Source organism: Diceros bicornis, chromosome 15, assembly GCF_020826845.1.
Source record: "Diceros bicornis minor isolate mBicDic1 chromosome 15, mDicBic1.mat.cur, whole genome shotgun sequence".
NCBI lineage: Eukaryota > Metazoa > Chordata > Mammalia > Perissodactyla > Rhinocerotidae > Diceros > Diceros bicornis.
In genome coordinates, this window is record NC_080754.1 from 34625736 (window position 1) to 34649677 (window position 23942).

A 23942-nucleotide genomic window follows, 5' to 3' on the forward strand; every position below is an offset into this window, starting at 1 on the left:
ATACAGATGAAAAATAAAAATGAAAAATATGGTCCACGTATGTCACCAGGAAAATGCAAATCAAAATGAGATATCACTACACACCTGTTAGAATGGCCAAAATCCAGAACCCTGACAACATCAAAGGCTGGTGAGGATGTGGAGCAACAGAAACTGTCATTCACTACTGATGGGAATGCAAGATGGTACAGCCACTTTGGAAGACAGTTTGGCAGTTTCTCATAAAACTAAAGATATTCTTACCATACAATCCAGCAATTGCACTCCTTGGTATTTACCTAAAGGAGTTGAAAACTTATGTCCACACAAAAACTTGCACACACGCAAAACTTTGGCAACTTTATAATTGCCAAAACTTGGAAGCAACTTAAGATGTCCTTCACTAGGTGAATGGATAAACTGATACATCCAGACAATGGAATATTATTCAGTGCTAAAAAGAAAGGAGCTCTATTAAGCCATGAAAGATACGGAAGAACCTTAAATGCATATTACTACGTGAAAGAAGTCCATCTGAGAAGTCCATCTGAAAATCATACATACTGTATGATTCTAGCTATATGACATTCTGGAAAAGGCAAAACTATGAAGACAGTAAAAGGATTGTCAGACACTAAAAGCGGTTGCTAAGAGTTTTTGTGAGAGAGGGATGAATAGGCAGAGCACAGAGGATTCTTAGGGCAGTGAAATTATTCTGTGTGATACTATAATTGTGGATACATGTCATTTTATATTTGTCTGAACCTATAGAATGTACAACACCAAAGTGAACCCTAATATAAACCATGGACTTTGCGTGATAATGATGTGTCAATGCAGGTTCCTCAATTGTAATAAATGCACCACTCTGGTGGCGGATGTTGATGAGGGAGGCTATGCATGGGTGGTGGCAGAGGGTATATAGGAAATCTCTATACTTTCCTCTCAATTTTGCTGTGAGCCTAAAACTACTCTAAAAAAAACCCTTAAAAAAGTTTTTCTTTGCACTTCAGAAGACCTCTAAGAGAGAATAAAAGTCATGAAGTGTCAATCCATATAAATGGTTAGAACTGCTCAAAAAAGAAATAAACTACAACTGAGTCCAAAGTATTCAATAGTATATCAAGGATTAATCATTTTGATTCTTTTTATTTTTCTTTTCCTGGCACTATTGTATCATCTATTTCACTTTGGGGGGATTTATCCCCCAGATTTTAAGGAATAAGAATTGGAATCTTTTGGTACCCCTAATTTAATCTGAACCTGCCTTGCCTACATGAATGTATATACTCACTATGTGATTACATCTATAGATAGAAAAAAAAATTGATATCTTTAAATACTATATATTATATACAATGTTATTCCATAAAGTTATTTATAAACCTAAGGTATTAAATTGTTTTCATGTCATCTAATGTTAGCCCATAAAAGAACAAACTTTCTCATCTCTTTAACAAAAATCATTTAACCATTTTGATAGTAGATATTTTATTGGCTGAATCAATGTGTATAATTTAAAGGTGATATTTCACACTGAGTTTAAAGGGAAACATGGCCAGAGCCCGCCATCTGCAATGCTGTTCCCACTCCTGCAGTACCTAGGAGGTCATCGCTGAGCACCATGGGAAGGTCACTAAATTAAACATTAGGAGTATCCGCAGTCTAGTCCCTGTTCCAAAGAAAACTCATTCTGACCCCAATCAACTAAAATCTTAAATCTGTGAGTATCTCATGTACCAAATGAGGATATCCTCCTGGTCTTTCCTACATCATAGATTGGCTAAAATAAGAAAATAATGATTATTTGTTCTGAGATGAGAAGCATCAATATATGAACCTCTCTAATGTTTCTTTTGGAATCTTTTCCTCTTCCTTGAAGATAAAAATAAGGCCAAAGGACAGACACACAGATGCACAGACACACACATACATCCATACACACACACAATTAACACCATTTCTCAATGCGTTTTTATTTATTTTTTAATTTTATTGCATGTCCTGGCAAACATAAGTGGCTTGTAGACTTGCCTCTGGCTCACCAAAAGCCCATTACACAAAATACCAAAAGACAAGCAACTGAAGCGTAAAAAAAAAAAAGTATCAGGTATATAAGAACGAACATTTCAAAAACATTAATAAAGCATATAAAACATTTGACATTTACTTTCTTTCGGTACAATTATAAAAATAATAAAAAAAACACAACCTTTAACATTCAACACCCCACATACTATGTTTTACGGGAATATCAAGAAAACAAAAGGTAAATGGATTTAATGAAGAGAGTTCTATTCTCCATTTCTGTTTCTAACCTCCTCCAAACAAAAACCTATCCATTCTTCAGCTAACTGCATTTTGCTGAGGCCACAAGAACTCCATTAAGCCCACTCACACTTGTCTGTCCTTAATATTCTTTCAGCCCTATCCTAGCTACCCAAACACTCAAAGAGAGCGTAAGTTGCCACCAGGATGTGAGGCCAGTAGTAGCGCCTAGTCTTGGCTAATGCCAAACTGAAGAGATACAGTACAGGAATTTCTGAGTCCCTACTGCCACCTGAATCATGCTGAAATAGCTCAGAAAAAGTCCTAGGTTGATTCAAAAACTTAGGACAGTGGCTCTCCTACCATTCTCCAGCCATTTGCTCTCCTAGCATTTCCCAGGCTCGGCTTTCATTCTTCTGTTTAATAGGTTTTCAAAGCTGCATGCTTACTCCACAAATTAACAGTGCTTACTACCATTGAAGCACAATAAAACTTTGAAATCAAGGACTCACTCTCTTTAACATACACAATAACAAAAAATAATAAAAAACAAATTTCCCTTCCCCCCATATTACAGTTACGGGATTTTTTCTTATTTGACATTGTAGTTTTACTAAATGGCGTTTCCATGAAAATATAAAAACAATAATAATAATAAAAAAAGTTTCAATGGTGGTTCTGGAAAACCCACTATCCCAACAAGAAAAAAAAATAATCGAAACACAAAATATGTGATTTCACACACAAAACATATATGTACACTTTTAAGGCAAAATTCGTACTTTATATTTTTGAGCCATAGTAGCCCATTTGCACTTTAAAATATAAATGGAGCTTACGTGCAATGATAGCCATTTGCCAGAATGCACGGAAGGATTTTAGACCTCATTAGAATATATACAACATATTTGTTTTATAGTTTGAAAAAAAAAATTTTGCTACAAAGTATATTTCTGAAAGATCTAGGGGAATATTGTCATATACATGTTTACCTAAAGTCTGAAAACAACTCTTTGTCTATGTGTTTCAAGCAATAGCTTCCACGGAAGGCTTATCCCCTGATCTGTGAGGACATTTGTATGTCTACACACAGTCCAGAAGAGATGGACGGGTAATTGGGTTCTCACAGTTACTTTCCAACAAAGTGAAACTCTTACTGATCAAAAAAGAAAAGTGATACAGTAATGCAACTGATGTCACAGGAAAATTGATCTCATGATTTTATATTTTCCAAATCACTACTCCTATTTTAAACCTTGAAGAGAAAAAGAGAGACAAGCTTCTACATGCAGAATTTTATCGAGTACGAGGGTCTTTAAGAGAAACATTTACCAAATAACATTATTTATGTTTCAAACAGTCTTCCAAGAATTTCAATTCATGGCTCACTGAGATCTCTTACTGTTCAGTGGAAATTCAACATTTCTGTATGATTTCTGTTTTTCCTGGATATTCTTAATGGACATTACAACTTCACTATAAGAACTAAATTGATGGCATTCGTCCCAATCATATCAACCTTAATTCTAACAAGAGTATCAAATGTGTAATTGAGTTAGTTAATGTAGCGGTGAAATTTAGTTTTAAGGCTTCTGTAATGGCAGCAAATGTTTTCCTAATAAGTATTAAGAGATAAGGCATCTGGTATTAAATTTGAGGGAGTTGCTGATATACTCAGATTCATGATACCAGGTGTTTTTGGACTGGCTACCATGAACCTTTTAAGAATTGTAGCCATGACCCACACTCCCCATTCCCAACCAAAATCAAGAGAGGATATTTCCTTTTCTCTAGTGTGTGATAGTGTAACATGAACTTTTTCTTGTAATTGGACTAAATAACCCCAAAGTGAACCACCATCACTAGTAGGGATGTCAGTAACATAAAATACACCAACATGGAGAATTGGGTACATATGTATACAGTCTCACCCACATAATAAGCAATGGTAAATACAACTGGATCTATCCAAAAGTTTGACGTGGCGTGTGTTTATCATCAAAAGAACTGAAGGGACCTATACGTCATTGTCACTCACACGTACCAACAAGCTCCGACCCTTATTACCATACATGGTACTCCTTGAGAAAGGGGGTATAGATAAGCCACCCAAAACAAGTAAATTAAAAAAATAGAGGGATAAGTGCAACTCAATTTCTTTTCCTTTAAATTACATTTTAAACAATACTCAATGGCCCCCACCCAAAAATATATACTGTGTATTTATATATTTATATATATAGTCTTAGACTATAATGGTGAAAATGCTTTATAAAAGTCAATGAGAGATCTCTGCAGCTTAAGGAGACACCCACTGCTTTTTTGTTGATTTCTACCCAGTCATGACAACTTCAGTCCTGCAAGCAATAGATTTGAAGGCTTAAAGCCAGAATCAGAATCAGACGCCAGGTCAGATATTAGGTAAGAGGTAGCCTCTTACTTCTCCTTTCCTTAAGAAACAAGACTGAGAAGAGGAAGGAGAGGAGCTAGGGCGAATGCTTTGAAAGTCAAGCAATAGTGCCTTGTAGTGGGGTGGGCAGGTGGGAAGAGATTGGGAAGGGCTCATACAGTAGTGCTCACTCCCCTTCCTCTTTGATGCGCTGTTGCTTGTTGCGACGAGCATCCATGTCGAAGTTGAAATCATTCCACTCATCACGGGGTGGGAAGGAGATGGTCTGGCGGAGGGTGAAGCGCACGGCGTCAATAACACGCTCGCCCCGGGTCTCACTGGAGCCCACACTGACTGTAGAGGCACCACTTGGGGTCCGCAGGAGGTGGGGAGGGGAGGAGAAGTCATGGAGCTGCCGGTGGTCCAGGATGCCCTTCCAGATGGCATGTCGAAATTGCTCAGGGATTTTTAGACTTGCCAAATCCTGTGCAATAGGGAAGGCAGTCAGGGAGAATTAGGACAAAGGGACAAATTGACATTTAGTCCACACCATTTTGTCATTCCTCAGTGCTCTGGTTTAATTGACCTGCACTTAATTCCTAAATTGGAAAATAAAATTAGCTCTCTGACAACCTGCAGCACTATATGTAACTAAGAACAAAGGTACAGCTTTGAGGTGCCATCTCTGCTCGTGGATAACACTTCACTTATTCTCCACTGGTCTCAGTTTCCTCATTGGTAAAACAGGGATCGTAGTTAGATCAGAGGGCAAAATCCCAAAACAAAAACATGAAGTAAAGGTACTCTGACTCTTAAATCTGCTGGGGTCTAGTCACTAGAAGAAAGGTATTAACGGAACATCACCATCGCTTGAGGGAGGAGATAAGAAAAGATTACTAACAAGTATTGAACACTTCCTACATGCCAGGCACTGAACTAATTATTTCATATTCATGATCTCCTTTAATGCTCAGATTAGTAGTAGATATGATCACACCCATTTTATAGATAGGAAAGCTGAAGGTCAGAGAGGCTGACAAGTCTAAATTTATACAACTAAGTGAATGACTTGGGGATTTAGGACAGCTGCTGAGCCCAAAGCTGCCCTAATGGTCAAAAGGTCTCCTGGTGTTTGGATAAATCAGGGTATCAAAATGCAGAGTATGTGTCCATGTTCTATGGATGGGGGTAGAGAGCATTACAAGTATGGTGACTCTTAACTAACTGTGGTGGCATCTCTTACATTTATCTGCGTTAGCTCTTCATTAGCTTGTTTCAGGGATGGCTCATGTCTTTTATGGAGCAACATGGTAGGTAGAGAGAACATTGTGTTTGGAGTCAGAAGACCTTGACAGAGGTTCTTATTCTGTCACTGACTGGCTCTAGACCTTCATCAGGTCACTTATTCTCCAGTGGCTTCAATTTATTCATTGGTAAAATGGGATACAATTCTTTTTTAGGTCACCACATATTATAGATCCTATGTAAATGCGGATACGAAAGTATTTTGCAAATTATAAAGCACATGATACAAATCTTAACCATTTGTACCATTACTATGTTATATTACTGTTAACTCATCCTTGCCTCTTACAGGGGATACTTATGAAAACTCCCAAATTTAATCACTTTCCTTCTCCAGGAAGGGAATGCCACATAACTTAGACTGGTGTTGAGAAACAAGCTGAAAAAGAGGTGTGTATTTCCAGTAATGAGCAGGAAGAAACTGAGGTAAAGATGCAGAAATTAGACAGCTTCCCAATATTTCCCAATTCAGAAATTTGTAACATGGGTACTCCAATTTCCGATTCTAGCAGAATACATCACAATGAAGGTAATCCACAAACAGATAAGTGAGCATAGCTCTTTATGCTTCTGAAACTTTCAATAAGTCCAAAACTCTTTGTAAACTAGGCTCCACTAATCTGCATGACTGTGAGTAGATTTTAACTGATGACTGACAGGCGAGAACACTGTGGCTCAGAGACTGGCACAAGACTTAGCCAACACCAGCAGAGATGGACTTGTGGAGAGCATCTGAAGATCCTAGAAGCTAAGGGAGCATCCTGACATACTACCCAGTGGGGACAAATGAACAAGAGGAACATATAACTTTAAAAATATAGAGAAGGGACAAATTCCCTATTCCATCATGTAGGGGTCTTGAATATAGGGCAAACTCTGTTCTCTTCAGTGGATGGACGTCATTGTAAAGTTACCTGAAACCTGTTGGAACTTACTCCTAATGCTTTCTCTCTAGTTTTCACTTATAATTTATTCCATCAGGGAGTAGCAGACAAGGGCGATTTATGGGATGGAAAGGAGTGGGCATAGGGGCAGCACAGCATATACTTGTCCCCACAGGGCTGGGACATTCTCATGCTGCAGGGGCATCTCTAGCATCGGTGCTCAAGGAGGGGGGAAAAAGAAGTCCCAACTACAGAAGCAGCAGCAGAGGCAGAGAGTATCTTCTTCCATGAGTCCAAAGGGCCCTCCGGAAGCTGGAAGAGAGGATAGTAAACCCCAAAGAAGGCAGCATGAAGAGCAGCCCGAGAAGAAAATCAGATTGCCGTAAACCAGAAAAACATGAGCACCCATGTGAGCAGTAGAGCAAGAAGTGATGCAGGAAGCAAGAAAATCCCCCTCCCCCGCCCCAGCCAGCTTGCTCGAAAAGACAAATCAAATACCAAAGCCAGAAGGGAGTGATTTTTGAACCCAATTTGATTAACTGAGACCCAGAGAGGCAAAGGGATAACACCAAGTTCTCACTGCTATTAAAAAGCATGGTTGGGACTTGAACCCATGACCAGTGATCTTGCCCAATGATCAGGGATGTCAGGGTCCTATTCTGATAGAATTGAAAAAGAATGGACATATGGTTATAACTGCGAGGAACAGCTTAATCCTCCTTAAGATCCTACTCTAAGGAGAGGCAGAGAAGGCCAATTAATGAGTTCAAGACTAGAAGCTTACACCTCAGGGTCCTATTCCTGGTTCTGTCATCAACTCATCAGGGTAAATGACTATATTGTCATCTCTCCATGTTTTTAAGTGAGAATAATATCACCTGCTTCCTGCTATCCCCCCTGGGGTCTTAGACTGATTAATGAGAACATCCCAAAAGTTCTCTGAATTTTTTAGAGATTATAAATTTCTTGAATGTGAGAATTAGTCTCCTCTTTCCCACTCTGCATATAGTATGGATGCAATAGACAATTGTTGATTGATCAGACAAGCTGAGGAAGACTGATTGCTAAGCTTCTCATAGGTATAGGTTGAGGCCTGGGAATCTTTCTAATACAATTATGGGTTACATCAAAATTGAGGATTGGGAGTATGATTAAAAACAAATTTTAAAACTAGGGGTATTGAACTACAAGGAGGATGTTGCCAGAGGGAGAAAGTGAAGAAATAAAACTCAAGAGAAAAGTCTAACAGTTACTTACATCCATGGAGTAATGCTCAATCTGATAGATGGTGGTCAGCCCCTGGGTCGTGAAATAGTCCAGACATGATGAGCAGCCCAACCTCGCTAAGAAGCTGCAGAGGGAAGAGGGAAGAGGAAAGAGGAAACAGAAAAAGAAAGTTCACCCCAACTGCACTGGCGAGATAAAGGGAAACCCAACACTTTGCCCTGGGATGCCCTACAGAACAGACTAGGGGAAGATGAAATACATGTGGGCCTTGGATTCGAGGTTTGGAGATGATCAGTGAGTTGAACTTTAGGTCTATAGAAATAAACATCAACTGCAAGGATTCCTGCAGAGTAGCAATTTCAAATGGTGATCTGTGGAATTCTAGCGGTTCTATATAAGCGCCTTAGGAGCCATTGCAGGGGGTGAAAGAAAGGAGTCCAGTGGTCAGGTTCCCAGCCCTCTTGCCTCCTGGCTCTTCACTTCAAAAAGAGCATCTCTACTTTTAATCGTTTTGTATTTGGGGTTTCTGAGGATGGTTCATGTGGCTAAGAAAAAATTGTAGGCCACTATAGTATGAAGTCATCAATGCTGTTTGATTTCTGTCCTCCTCAGAATACAGAACCCCTCTTTTTTGGTGTTTATCTCAGACTGATGACGCCAACCACTGTCAAGAGCCAGACGCTGGGTGGGATAAGCCATGCACACTGCCATCTCTCTACTGACACTTGTACCAATCACATGGAGATCAACACACATTATTCCAGCAGCCAAATGAAAGAACATTCTGCACATGAAGCAGGGGCAGACGACATGCATTAGGCACGAGATTTGGGCACCTACTCTTGCCTCTGTGAGAAACAAATCTTTAAGGCTTCATGTGTTTCTTTCTTCTGGCTATTTGAATTTCCTTGCCTAAAGTGTACCCACTGCCCATATGGCAAAGCACCAGAGGCCATCTTGAAAGTCTGTGCCACTTTAGCTAACATTAAAACATTTTATGGACATCCAACTCCATAATAATGATCCCATGGTGGCTGAGAGCTATGAGGCCTAGAGAGCAGGAAAGGGAGCGAGATAGCAAGTTTACTGCCCTTTGGGGAACCCCAGCCCTGAGCACCAATTTGAAGCCCACAGCTGACTGTGTAAAACTATGAGGGAGGAGGAGGGGAATAAGTGAACATGGGGAAAACAGGCATGAAAAATTATATGCCTATAAACTCACATTTTCACTTTTCCCCCTTGCTGATTATAGTGGTTTTACTTGATTAAACAATGCTGACCACTCCATAGATCAGAGATAATAGTGGCTGAACTTCAACCACACAGCTGACATCTTTGTTTCCAAATGTGCTACTAACTTTGACAGTGTCCACCCTCCACCACCCAGAGATGCTTAGGACAGGCCCCCAGGGGCACATGCTGTGGACTCACCTGACAAGGCTGCAATCTGTGGGGTACGGAGGTGGGGGGGTGCAGTGGGAGGTGGATGGCATGGAGAGTGGGGGAGGGAGGGCTTGGGTGGGGCTGAGTCCATTCATGTCTCCAGCCATTGGCATGTGGGTGCCCATCATAGGAACTGAACAGAAGCAGGAGGAACAGAGAGGGTTACTGCCGTCATCATGTACCAGCATCCCAGGGGTCCAACTTGCCTGGTTTAATGTTACCAAGGGCATAATCTACTAGCCTTCCTTTCATTCTTATCTCTCACTATACCCCTTCAAGTACCCTATCAAACAGAATAGTCACCAAACTGCAAACTAATTACATGCTTCTTGACCTTTGTACTTTCTCTTAGGGCAATCTCTTCCCACTCCTTTCTATACTTCTAATGTTCTGTCCAATTGCTCATTGCTCCTGATGTTAATATATTCCTCCTGTATTTGCCTTCCTGGGTATATTTCTGTCTCTTCACCAGACTAATCTCAAGCATAGAGATTAGACCTTGTACGTGTCTAGAATCCCACAGACCCTAACACAGTGCCTGGCAGAGAGCAGATGCTCAGTAAACTTAGGTTAAGTGAAAAAATGAGTAAATCTGTGAATGAGAGAGTGACTTTTGGAGTATTTGTTTGGGAACAGGAGAATTTATTGCAGTATTTGTAGGGAACCATAAGCCTAATAAGGAGAATGTAATGAAAGATGCCAGTTATTTCTTATGGTCCATTTCAGGATTATATTTGGGAATATTACCAACATTGATTGTTTTTTTACTAAACCATAAACTGTAAACATTTACTTAAAGAGAAGAAAAGCTTAATATAAACAATATTTATGAAATAAACTTTGCCTTCAGCTCAAAAAAAGAGCAAAATAACATATCCACAAAAAGATGAATGTAATTTGCTTCTACTTTAGACAGCTGTGGTGTGCCCAAGGGGAAAGGCCTCTGCCACTAAGCAGCCAGCTAAAGAGCACAGGCCGATGCTGTCTCATTGGTTTCCCCATTGACTTTCCTGACAGCATCAAAGGATGATTGTGAAGTATAAATAAGAAAAAGGTGGCAAACTGTAAGATATATAAATATGAAGGATCATCACCATTACCACTATTTTGTCATCCCAAGAAAAAAGTGGAGGACTCTAAGATGTCACAAGAAAGAAAATAAAGTAAAAAATAAATGGTTCCTATTCCTTTTATTTTTTTTTTTAAAGAGAGAACTTTATTTATTTATTTATTTTGTGAGGAAGATCAGCCCTGAGCTAACATCCGTGCTAATCCTCCTCTTTTTGCTGAGGAAGACCGGCTCTGAGCTCACATCTATTGCCAATCCTCCTCCTTTTTATTTTTCCCCAAAGACCCAGTAGATAGTTGTATGTTATAGTTGCACATCCTTCTAGTTGCTATGTGGGACGCGGCCTCAGCATGGCCAGAGAAGCGGTGCGTCGGTGCGCGCCCGGGATCCGAACCCGGGCCGCCAGCAGCGGAGCGCACGCGCGCGCTTAACCGCTCAGCCACAGGGCCGGCCTGTTCCTATTCCTTTTGCAGTCAAAGTAGCAGGCCTGTCCAGGGATTGGGTTTTGAGCTTTAGGATGCACTTATCACTAGTGAGAGAGCAGTCTATCTCTAAAGTCTTTGCTGCCACACCAGGCAACTATACTACATACATCTCTATCTCATTAAAATATGAACATGTGCTGTCAGACCATAGAGAGTCACCATCCAAGCCTCCCTTAACTTCTTTAAGAAAACCCAGTCCCTTCAAGGCAACACTGAAATGCAAGTTTAAAGGCTTGATCAAAATAATGAAGGATTTCAAAGGACAAGATTGAAGCATCATTTTATGAGGGGGATTACACAATATATGTGCAAGACTCAGTCTTCTACATCCCTGAGGATATTATAGATCCTTCTACATTTTTACCATCTTTTCTTTCAAGTTTGGGTATCCACTTTGCTCCATTTAGTTTTACTGGACGAGATAATTATATTTACAGCAAAGCCATATACCAAACCACCATCCATTTGGAGGCCCAATTCTCACATTGCCCCTAAGTATATTTATTTACACTTAGTTAACAGGAGAAATTTGTGTGTCATTAAGTAAAAGGGAGACTCCTTTCTCTACGTCCATTCCCCAATGACTGTGTATGAGATGGAGCAGATGAGTTAAGAAGGTCAAGATTGTAGGCACATAGAATCATAAAAGTCAAATGTGCAGAGTGATAATTTTATGATTGGAAAACTGATCATTAGAGCAGAGAAGTGACTTGTCTATAGCTACACAGCTAACATTGCAAGAGTCCAGATTACAATCTATTTCTCTAGATTTTATGTCCGCCACACCATGCTACTTCCCACATGTTGGATATATTTCCTTTTGACTATCTCAAAGCATGTAGGAAGTGGGTCCCCATCCAGGTTGTCAGGAAGTGTACTGTTCTTTTCAAAGAGATCTTTAGCCTTTCTAAAGGAACAGCCTTCTCTATCTCTACCAATGTGCTTTATAATGAACATACACCTCAAAAGTGAGAAAAAGTTCACTGTGAGAAACCCAAGCCACTCGGCTATGTTCTGTTCTGTCCCACTATGCCTCTCACTTAGCTTAAGAGCAAGCCCTTCCCCCATCCCAGAGCAGAGTCTTCCCCTACACTAGCCCTGTTGGTCCTTCAGCTGCAGCTAAAGAGAGATGCTCTTACTGTTGGCTCCCATGCCATCAGGAATGGTGGTAGGAGTGAGAGCGTTGCGCTGCTGAGGGTTGATAAGCTGGCTCACGGAAGGCAGCTTGTTCATGCTGTTCATTTTGTTCAGAGGAGGGGAGCTGTTACCATATGAAGACTGAGACTGCATAGAGGTCCTAGGAACACAAACATGGGAATGATGGTGAGAATGGGACACTGAAGAGCAGGGACTGGTTATTTCCAACAAGTCTCAGATTAAGATATGGCCTTGAACTGTACACTTGCAAAAATATTCCTCCAGGATCGATGACAAGAAGTTATCTGTGTTTCCACCTCAGAACTTTTCCTGACTAGGGAGGGATCACAAGGCTATTATCAAATCATATCTTTCCTGAATGTGTAAAGCACAAAGTCGAGTATCTTCCTGACGTCTCTCCTTTATGAGAGGGAAAGTAAATGCATCCTTTTTCCTCTATTGCTTTCTCTATCCTTTTCCCCTCTCTTGTCCTTCAACTCAAATGAGTTTGAAAATCAATAAGGGAAAATAACTGAGTGAAGACCCAAAGGCTCATGAAAGACATAGAGATGCCAAGCTCAAATTGCAGCTCAGACATTTCATCTGTAGCTTCCCAGGCCATTTGGGGTATGCAGAAAACAAGTATAAAGCCAATCAAACTGGGCACTTGACAGCATCCCTGCTGTCATGCAGAGGCCCCAACATGGAAACATGCTTTCTCAGCTTAAATGTTCATGGGCCATGAGAGAACTCATTGGAATTCCAACAGCCTCTCTATGCAGGAGAACCGTGGAGCCCAAACAACTGTTGTGTTGTCTTTCCATAAGCCTCTTGGGAGACAAAGAAAAAAAAAAAAAAGAAGTTTTCCATTCAGCATAGCTTCATTTTGGAAATTTACTAGAATTGGTCTGTCATACTATGCATTATATTACATATGATATTTCCTACTCAACTGCCATTCCTGACTTTTTCTTTGAAAATAGAACTAGTGATGTTTACTAGAATCAGGATAGGATACAGAGTTGGATAATCAAAGTTTAAGCCTTCCTCCAGCATGTATTAGGAAGTTATAGGTTCCTGTGCAAGCCACTAAACATCCCTGCCTTTGTTTTCTCACAAGAAAACTATATAAACTACATACACATACACTTACTGCATGAATTAGATGTTAGAGGCAGGAAAAGTAATGAGAAACGGTCCCATCTTTGAGAAGCTCATAGAGTAGCGGATACACAGGGATAATAATCCAACCTACCTTGCAGGGCTATGGTGGGAACTGAAAAAGATAAGATGAGGAAGAACTTTATAGACTACATGACATTTACAGTGAGTATTTACTGTGACTACAGAACAAAGATTGGGTTTTAAGCATGTTTCTAACCTATGGTGGGAAAAGCTCCCCTTTTATACTCCTCAAACAAAATGTATCATTTTGTTCCTGTTTGTCTCCTTCCCACTACAGCCATATTTCTATTAGAGGAGAGAGAAAAAATATTTGAGTTTTATATACATATACATATAATACAAGTTTTGAAGGCTCTATAAATGAACCCAGGTTACGAACAAACATGGTATGATAATGTTTGAAAAGATAATAAAAAGTGACTCTAGCATGTGAGTGCTATAGTAGGACGCTTGGTCTTTGAAGCTGCCACTCTGCATTCTCCATAATTACACAAAACAGGGAAGGTACCATTCCATATCACTGAAGAGCCACAGCTGGAGGAATTCAAACAATATGCTGTAATATGCATTTACATAAATGAGTATTGTACAATTGTACATATTGTACAATAAATCAGGAATGTACAATTAACAATTCAGCTGCAATTTACAATCACTGCCTTTAAGCTAGAGGGCATTGATTTTTCTCTTTAGCCCTTCTCACGTACTCATAATTATAGACCCATATCATATAAACAGGTGTTTATATAACAAACTCTACCAACTGTAAGATACTTCAGGTTACCAAGCTCTCCTTTATCCATTTTATGAATGATTCTCACATCCCTGTTGAGGATGACATGGTGCGGCAGGGCAGGGATGGGCAGAAATGATTATGTCTATTATACAGATGGGTAAATATAAGGTTCTAAGAAAAAATGTGCCCAAGTCACACACTGTTAAATGATGAGTTGAGAGGTCTCCTGGCTCCTAGTCCAAGTTTTTTTCTTTCATTCTCTGGCACCTTCCCAGAAACAAGACAGTCATGTGTAATAGTTTGCAGAATCAAGAAATGGGTGGAATGGAAAAGAAATGTGGGAGACCAAAACAGAGCAGGGAGCAAGGGATCTAGTAAAGGGAGCCCCTCCAGCCATCACCAAGCACTTCCAAATCTACTCCATCCCTTTGTACAAACCTTGCATAAGAGTCAGCACATTTGGATATACTTAGGAACATCTGTAAGTCCATATCAAAGTGTAGGAAAGCACAGGGCAAGGTAGCCAAGAGATGTTTTGCTAGGTGCTTCTTCTTCCAACCCTCTTTGCCCACCACAAAGTACCTAAGATGCCAGGTAGTTCAGACTCTAGAGGCAGGTTGGTGCTCTATAACCTAAGGAGACCTCTATCTATCTCTCCTATTCCCCCAAATCAGTCAAATGTACAACGAAAGCTAATTGAAGCATTGCTTGAACTATTAATGTCCACCCTTAGGAAAATAAAAATAGATTTAAAAGCTTTGCATTTTCTCTGGACCCTCAGTTACAGTAAATGCCTTCTTCCAAATCCTCTTACAACCCATGTCTCCTTTTGTCTTTGTGGTCTTCAGTTTTGACCATTTTATTAGCCATTTATTATTTTTCATTATAAGTCACAAACTTTTCTAGTTTTGAGGAGAAATCCTGGTGAAGTCAAGTCCCAGTACTTTAACAACTTAGGCTTCTATACACATTGCTAAGAACAAAATTCAGTATCTCAGAACTATAAGTGATCTTTAGGTCATCAAGGATCAGAAATCAATTTCCTGATTCCAAGTCTAGTGACTATCTACATGGTAGAGAGTCAAAATTCTTGAGAAGACACAAATTCAAAGTCATCTCTACCTTGCTGGAAATGCCTAGAATTTCACCAAAAGATTCCCTCTTTTGTCTTAAATTTCCATTGTCAATTACAAAGCAATTCTCTAGTAGAATTTGGTGATACCTCAGGGTAAATCTATTTCTCCAAACCATTTCTCTAGTGCAGAATCTGAGAGGAGAAAGGGAGGTTGGGGGTAGAGCAAAAACTCCTGGTGTGAGGAAGGTCAAAAAAAGGGAAGACATGGAACCTCAGAAAAGGAATTGTTCTTCTTCTCGATTTTGCCCAGTACTGCTTTCCCTGTAAACTTTTCTCTTTAGCTGGGTCATCTTGCTTCTAAAGACAAAGGGCAGCATTTATTCTCTAGCTAGAGAACACAAAATTATAAAATACTGCCCATCAGTTCAAATGTGTGCATTTATATAAAATTCACTATAAACACATCGAAAATTTACATAAAAACAGGGTGAAAGAAAAAAACTTCTGAAAGAAAAAGCAAATGTTAAAAAAAAACTAAACATACTCATTAACTCTTTAAGGCATTGTGAATCAAAGTTATTAGATTAATTGAAAACACGCTGCAAATGTGACAAGATTATCTGATTTTGCTAATATACTTTTATCTCAGACATAAAGACATTTTTCTTAAGTATTTTTTCTAAGCTACTAAATTAATTATTTTTACTTACAACAATTGTTTTTAAAGCTTTTAAAAGCCATTACTCAAAAATCGGAACATACTGTCATTCTTTAAAAAAAGCATTGGACAACAAGCTCCACTACATATTTCTGGATGAATATTTGCTAGTGTCTATGTCACAGAAGCCGAATTACTTAATAAATTTTGATTTATTTAAATTCCTTTTAGTAAATCTGGTAACTTAAGATGTAACTTTAGACTTGTTCAGAGGCGTGAACAAATGATACTATAGTGCCTGTCCCCTTACGATGAAATTAAACACTCACAACTAAAATATATTTTCAAGTTAGTGTGGACATTATGATTTATTTTTAGGATTGAGGACTTTGATACAGAGAATCTTAAACAAACACACCAAATACTACCAGAAGTGTAGACAGAACCAAATGATTGTTCTATTATTCTTGTTCTTTAGACTTACATATGGTACTTCAAACACTTAAACGAAAATACTCTAGTATTTAAGGAATAAAAAAAAGCAACAGAGACAGAAAAGAAAAACAGCAAGATAAACCAAGATGCAAAAGTTTATTGAAAATTAAAATCACACATCCATAAAGCCACAGCCTCAATAACAAGAAATCAGTGTTGTGGTGACACAGAATAAAGAGCTGGTGATCTGGTCTGGGGAGGTAGGGGATGGAAGGGATTTTAAAAGTTTTTATACTATTATTTTAAAATATGTTTTTAAAACAGAAAGAAATACATTCTCTAAACTCTTTGAGCCAAAAAAGAAAGTCATCTACTCTATTTTTAATTTTTAGGCCAGGAGTGGTGATTTTAACATGTGTCTGCTTGGACATCACTTAAAACATCAGCTTCCTGGGCAAAGGAGTTTGATCAGTGTAATATGGCTAATTTTATAGTAGGATTGAGGGATAGGAGCTCCAGTCAAACAAATTAATCATAGATTTGGCGAGAGGACTTGGAACTCCATTTTGGGCATTGAAGAATGATATATAACTGCCTGGAACAGTATTACTGGGGTGGCTTCACCCTTCCATTAAAATGACAAAATAGGTTTACTTGTGTTGGCATCTAAACAACAGTTTTGGGGATAGCTCTCCGGGGTTTCCATGAGCAAGGAAGACTATCATATCAGATGCTGACATACGTGGCAGTGGTAGGATCTGATACAGCATTAATGAACTTTCTATTTACATATGAGGGGAGGATACTAATAACGCAAGTTTTCAAAAAGAAGAAAAGAACATCCCCCACATTGGCTACTTAGGGTAACTATCACCTCTCTGCCCAGCAGTACACTTGACACCTTAGTTTGTTATTATTTGCAATATTGTTGCATGACCAGCATTAAAAGGGCCTGACTGAGTCTCTCAGTCACTTACAATTTACTTATGCACAGACAATAACAACTTTTTCTCCTTTTCTTAAAAAGACATCTTAAGTTTGAGACCTGCTCAAAAGCTTCTTTATGAGTTTTCAAACACAACAGTAGGTAACAGAAAAGGGTTCCATAAACATCTTAATGCCCCTCTTCCCAACCTGAGCCCCTCCCTCCCAAGAAACAACACAAAAGCTCACAAACACAGAGGTTCTCGACTGACTAATGCTAGATCTAAGGATACAGAATCTGCAGAAAATGTCCTTTCTTGTAAAGTTTTGAGTCCCTTCAAAAGATTTTTCTCACTAGTGGCTGTGTGCCTTTGAGCAGTTGGGTCTCTGAGCCAAAGTGTCTTCAAGTCCTGCTTACAAGGGCTGGATACACAACACACACAAACACACACATAAAGAAACACAACAAACACACACGCTCAAAATACAGAAACGGGGCTCTATGGGTACACTGATCGGTTTGGGAGGTTGGAATGTCTAAAGAAGACGTCAGATTGTTTCGGAGCTTCTCTCCGGGGCTCCACAAGCTCATTCCTGAAGCAGGCTGAAAGGAGACTGCAGAGGAGAACCAGAGAAAAGAAAAGATGATGGCTTAGGACTTCATATGCTCAAATCAGTTGAATACAGAAACACACCCTCCTACCTTCATGATCATAGTATAGACAGAATAGAATGCCCTTAGAGCTGTTTCTGCTCCTTCTTCTTTATCCTCCTTTAAAATTATTCATAGATAACTTCTCAAGATTTTTATGAAGGAGAAATGATACAAGGCAGTGGTAGTTAACCAGAACTACCAGAATCACCTGTGGAACTTAAAAAATGTATTTTCCCGCATTCCTTCTGAGACCAGGCTGGGGCCCAGGCATACATTTAAGAAGTTCCATAAGTGATTCAGTTGAGGACTACTGAGACAAGGTAGGTCAAGGTGCTTAGCGCACACTGCTTGGCATATTGGACTCGACTCATTGAAAAAGGGAACACAGAGGCAAGAATTAACTTTAATATTTCGTAAAATGTCATCCAGCCAATTATGATACCTCATTACTGTTTCTGCCTAGGCTAACTATGAAGTGTGAAGAAATATGATCTTATCAGTCTGGGGGCTGTGTCATCATGCATTTCTAAAGAACTATTTAGCGAGCATTTTGTATGTGCTCAGATTGAGACGGATAGATATCTTAATCCCTTAACTCACAAATTTGGCCTATAAATGCACATATCAAACTCATGAAAGCAACTTTTGCATAATTTAGAAATCAATTATGCTATAAGGATGCCAAGGATAAATCAGTTTATTTTGCTAAAGGTTGTGCAACCCCATGAACTGTTTGGGAATTGTTTCCCAGATGGCTCTTGAATCACATTTGGTTACTCCTTGCAAAGGAACAAAGCCATTTCTACTTGGTTAGTGCTGGGATTCAATAAATCATCTCAGAAAGAATTGGTGTCATCTTAAAGAATATGCCAGAAATCAAATTAGTAGAGAAGCAATTTGCTGCCAACTAAAGAATATCGCTTTCACTTCTTGTTTGAATATTACATTTTAGGGCTTCTCTTGGAGCAAGGACTGAATGGGACAACATGCAGAAGTCATGTTTTAGTTATGATAGGAGTGTATGGACCACAGGAGTTCAAATGTTGAAACCTAGAACTGAGATCATTTCTGCAATGAGATGTAAGAACTTAGAAAAATGATTTAATCTTAGTTTAATTAATCTGATTTTTTTCCTCATTACCAATTCAGAGCTAATAAATCTCTGCCCTGACAACCTCATAACATAGCTGTTAAGTTCAAAAAGTATCAATGTGCAAACTGTAAAAGCTTGTGCAGTTCCACAACCTGTAAGGCTGAACCACATGAAATTGCCAAGATTCACCTGTTTTTTATCTATGAAACTCACAATTTCAAACAAATATTCTGGAAATGCGGAGGGTTTCTAAACCAAACTTAGAAATACGGTATTAATCACATCTCTCAGTGAGATAGAGAAAGATTTGTGTCCTTTGCTCTCTCCTACATTGATAATCCTGAAAATATTGCTTGTTTCTCCCTCAGATATGCAAATCTGAGGAAAAACTACCAACATTCTTGAAGAAAATCACAGACAAATGAGCTTAAGGAGATCGTACTTTACACTGAAACCACAAAGATAAATATCAACTGACTGAGGGGGCAGCTTGGTGGTGTAGCAGTTGAGTTCGCCTGCTCAGCTTCAGCGGCCCAAGGTTCGCTGGTTCGGATCCTGGGCACGGAACTGCGCACTGCTCATCAAGCCATGTTGTGGTGGCATCCCACATAGAGCAACTAGGAGGATGTACAACTGTGACATACAACTATCTACTGGGGCTTTGGGGAGAAAAAAGGAAAAAAAGGAGGAAGATTGGCAATAGATGTTAGCTCAGGGCCAATCTTCCTCAAAAAAAAAAAAAATATATATATATATCAACTGAGTGAAACAGAGACAGAAAAGAGGGAATAGATGCTTGCTTTAATTTTATTCTTGCAACTTTCTTAATTAATGAAGCAGACCAGAACATTGCAAAGAGCTCTGTCTTCCAAATCTGATTCTAGTCTTAGCTTTATTATGAACTGGCTATGAAATCACAGGTGTAGTTCATTGGACCTCAGTTTTCCCAGATACAGAATGAAGGGGTCAGAACCATGGTCTTGAGGATCCCGCTCTGCTCCAGTACTCTCCGACCTATATTACTAATGAGCCACAATCATAAGTGATCATAAAGAAGAAGGAACCCCTAAGGATGCCACATATTTGTATTAAAATTAAAATGAATTCATCCCATAGAAACTCAAGAATAATTTTCCAGATGAAAGCAAAAGTTAGGGTAGGTAAAATTTTAACAAAGTGATGTTGTTCTGAGGTCAGGATGGAAGCCAAGAAGGAGGATAAACTACAGGAAAAAAAATGAAAAAGAAATAATATTGGTCTAAAGTACATAAGTTAAAAGATTGCTAACTAGGCTAGGTCTCAAATGGCTTCTGCAAAGCTGTCTTAAGAGTTAATGTCCCTTGAAAATATGAAGGCAAGGAGTCTAGTGTTAAGAATGGGTCCAATCTGTCCTCCCACCAGATTCTGGCTTCTATAAACATAACCCCCTTTGTTTATAACAATGTGAGCAAATCAACTAAAATCAAATTTCTTTGTATAAAGCCTACTTACATCTATAACAATTTGATTTACAAAACCTCAGTTTTAAATTTATCCTCCATAAAGCCTATGATCATGAAGGTAATTGTGAAGGAATTTTTGAAAAAGGAAAACCATGCACAAATGAAAAGCAAGCAGAAAGAAAACGTATAGTGGGAAACTAACAGGAGTAATTAAACTGAAAATATTGTATTGCCACCTTGTAGAAAGTGTATTCCCTTCCCACTTATTTTCTCTCTACTATAAAGAAAAGTAAAAAATTGATTCCTTACCAGCATAAAATTGGTACTATGTTTTTAGAAAGGAAATCACAGGCTATCATAGGCATTTTCCAGGCTGATTTATTGTTTTCAAATGATTGCCAGGGAATTAGATTTCCATTTTTCTTTGTCTAGTCATTCATGCTCTTTCTTGGAGCTTTACATGAAAATAAAAGAGCTGAAAAAAACTTAGCTGAAGAATATAGCAACTGGAGAATTTATATAGATGTATATTAATCATTGGAGACCCATGTATATGTAAGTTAACAAAGGCATAATTAGACCAAACGTCTATATTTTGCCAAGATTTCATTTTGCAGTCTGTTAGATTTCCACGCACAAGTTATCACAGCTGAAGTTAGCTCTTATACACTGTGAGATAACAACTCAAAAACATGCAGTGATACTTTTAAATGGACACCCCAGAGAACTATGAAGCTACTAATTCTTCTCTATTTATCTGTGGCCACACACACGAAAAAGTGAAAATATATCTATAAAATCTTTTGGGCTTTTTAAAATAACCCAACTTTAAGATGCATTTTCTTCTTTGATGAAATAGACTGTTTTATGAAATATGTATTATAAATCAAATAATTTCCCTTTAGAGCAATGCCAGCCAGTCAGACTGGATAAGTTTTAAGCACTGGACAACTCATCATCTGGGAACAAAGGGCTATGTATTTTCCTGTATGCCATGTAAACAAACACAAATAACATATGCCCTCCACTGACTGAGGTAGATCCTCTTAGCTTGTAAAGTCTTTAAAACTATGACACAAAACTATTCCCTTTATTGTATGATCTAGAGAAGCTGTTTAAAATTGTCCTATTAACTTACACGATGCTGAGAATAAATCTCCAGAGCCTTCTTAAGACTCAAAAGGTGTTCTGGTTGGGAATTCACCATGAAATTGTAAACAATGGGAAGGCAGGAACCCCATCTTTCTCATCTCTATCCTTAATGTTTTCACAAAGCAGATCTTCAGTAAAAGTTTGCCACATGAATCAAGTCAACTATTCCAGTCTTAGCTGATGATATGGTTCCATCATTAAGCATATTCTGTGTCTGGATGGGCATGCCTAACTTTCTCAGACAAAAGAGATCTCTCTTAAAGGCTGTCATTTTGTTAGATATTGAAATGTCACCTTAAAAGATTTCCTAAGACCTTCTTCTATCTCTCTATTTTAGAATATACATATTAGCTTCCAAATACTCCCACCAAAAAATCTGAGCCTCAAGAAGCAATAAAGGAAGAGGCACTCATTTATCTAGAACAAGGATGGGCAAACTACAATGAATGAGCCCATAAGCTAAGAATGCTTTTTACATTTTTAAAAGGTGGGAAAAATTCAAAAGAAGAATAGTTCATGATATAAAATTTAAATTTCAGTGTTCATAAAATAAAGCTTTATTGTAATAGCCACTCTCATTTGTTTATATATTGTCTGTGGTTGCTTCTGCACTACAAAGGCAGAATCGAGGAGCTGCAAGAGACCATATGGGCCAGAAAGCCTAAGATATTTACTACTGATCCTTTACAGAAAAAAAGTATGCTGACCCCTGTGCTAGATGGTTAGATATTTTAAATCACACCATTTAATAAATATCAATTTGACCTGAAACAACTTTTCCTGTTAACCAGAAAAAAAACAGGAAATTATCACAGAGCAACTAGTTCAGCATGATATGCTACTGTGTAATTCTTCTGAGGTCATTTTGACTGAGCTAAACATGACCAGAGTGAACTGGAGGCAATTTAGGAGTGTTTCTCAAATATCATGACATGCACATCTCAGGGAAGGCATATATCCCCTCTGGGTCTGTAAATGATTTTACAGGTCTGATTCTTTGATCCTTATTGTATGATTTTATAAGAACTAAATCAGTTTTACACTTGAACATATTAACATATTTCTATCTGATATCCTAAAAGATCTATAGGATTGGCAATGGGAATTTGTCTGTACCTTGAGTTCTTTTTTTTTTTTTTAATAATTTTATTTATTTATTTATTTCCCCCCCCAAAGCCCCAGTAGATAGTTGTATGTCATAGCTGCACATCCTTCTAGTTGCTGTATGGGGGACATGGCCTCAGCATGGCCGGAGAAGTGGTGCGTCGGTGCTCACCTGGGACGCGAACCCGGGCCGCCAGCACCGGAGCGCGCACACTTAACCGCTAAGCCACGGGGCCGGCCCTGTACCTTGAATTCTAATTCTCCTTCGAAACGCTCTGTATCCTCAAGTAACCTCCTGATTAAACCTTCCACTCAGCCTTACATATAAAAGCTTATAATCACGATTTGCAAAACTTTCATGCTAAAAGTAAATGGTGAGATCCCTTCCAGGCAAAAAAGAGCCTTGAATACTCAACTAGTCTCAAGTCTTTTAAAGAGAGTCACTTCATTTTTATCCCTCTGCTGCTCACCTCACACCCTATAGCCCCTAGGTACTCAAGGATGTTTCCTGACTATCAGAGATGCAGCCCTGCCTCCTCAATTGAATTTATGTTGATGTTAAAAAAAAAGAAAAATGAGCCCTCTTTCTTACACTTTCCATAGCTATCTCTCTATAGTAGCTAATAATATATCAGAAAAGAACCATTATTTATTGTTGATTTACATTTCTCTTGTAAAAGACAATCTTTGCCTTAGGCAAGATGGTTTTGGCTTCATTTCTTTTTGCCTGAAGAGTAAAGTCAAATGTTTGAATTACTCAAATGGGCCCAAAATATACACATTTTACATTTATCTTCAGAGACTCTGGCAATACTTCCAGTACAGACAAATATCTTAATTAAGCCAACAAGTGATAATTCTTAACCACAGAAGGATAAATATAAACAGATCTCTGATTCACCAACTTCCCTTCCTTTCATCAGAACTATTCTATTCTGGTTAGTCATAAAACAATTAACATCATCAAAGATCCAAGAGTCAAGGTAAAAATTAACATATAAATAGAGTGTACATATATTCTAATATGTTTGCAAAATCTGGCCCAATTTATGTAAAAATGTACTGCATTGCTGGAAGACAACCCAGAGCCGAGATGCTGAAGCATGGCAATGTGATGCTATTCTGCCCTTCTGTATCCAGACATTTTCCCAATGAGCATCCACTAGGTCTCAGAACCCTCCTCAACACAGCAATCAAAGGAGTCACTATATAGTAAACCCTATGTGCTCTCCCTAGTCTATAACTGATTTCCCAAAAGTGGACTCTGTGCATCCCAGGAGATGTACAAGACAATCCA

General features: G+C 38.7%; 1 protein-coding gene across 2 annotated transcripts in view; it reads right to left on the reverse strand.

Annotated features, from left to right (window-relative positions):
• Positions 1-1956: 1956 nt before the first annotated feature.
• TP63 (tumor protein p63) overlaps positions 1957-23942 on the reverse strand; it is a 94884-nt gene continuing 72898 nt past the window's right edge. For both annotated transcript variants that reach the window (XM_058556123.1, XM_058556122.1), the window contains exons 9-12: positions 12189-12346; positions 9484-9628; positions 8083-8176; positions 1957-5120 (exon numbers count right to left, since the gene is read on the reverse strand). In XM_058556123.1, coding sequence (XP_058412106.1) covers positions 4824-5120; positions 8083-8176; positions 9484-9628; positions 12189-12346 — 694 coding nt within the window. In that variant the 3' untranslated portion in view covers positions 1957-4823. The remainder of the gene's footprint in view (positions 5121-8082; positions 8177-9483; positions 9629-12188; positions 12347-23942) is intronic.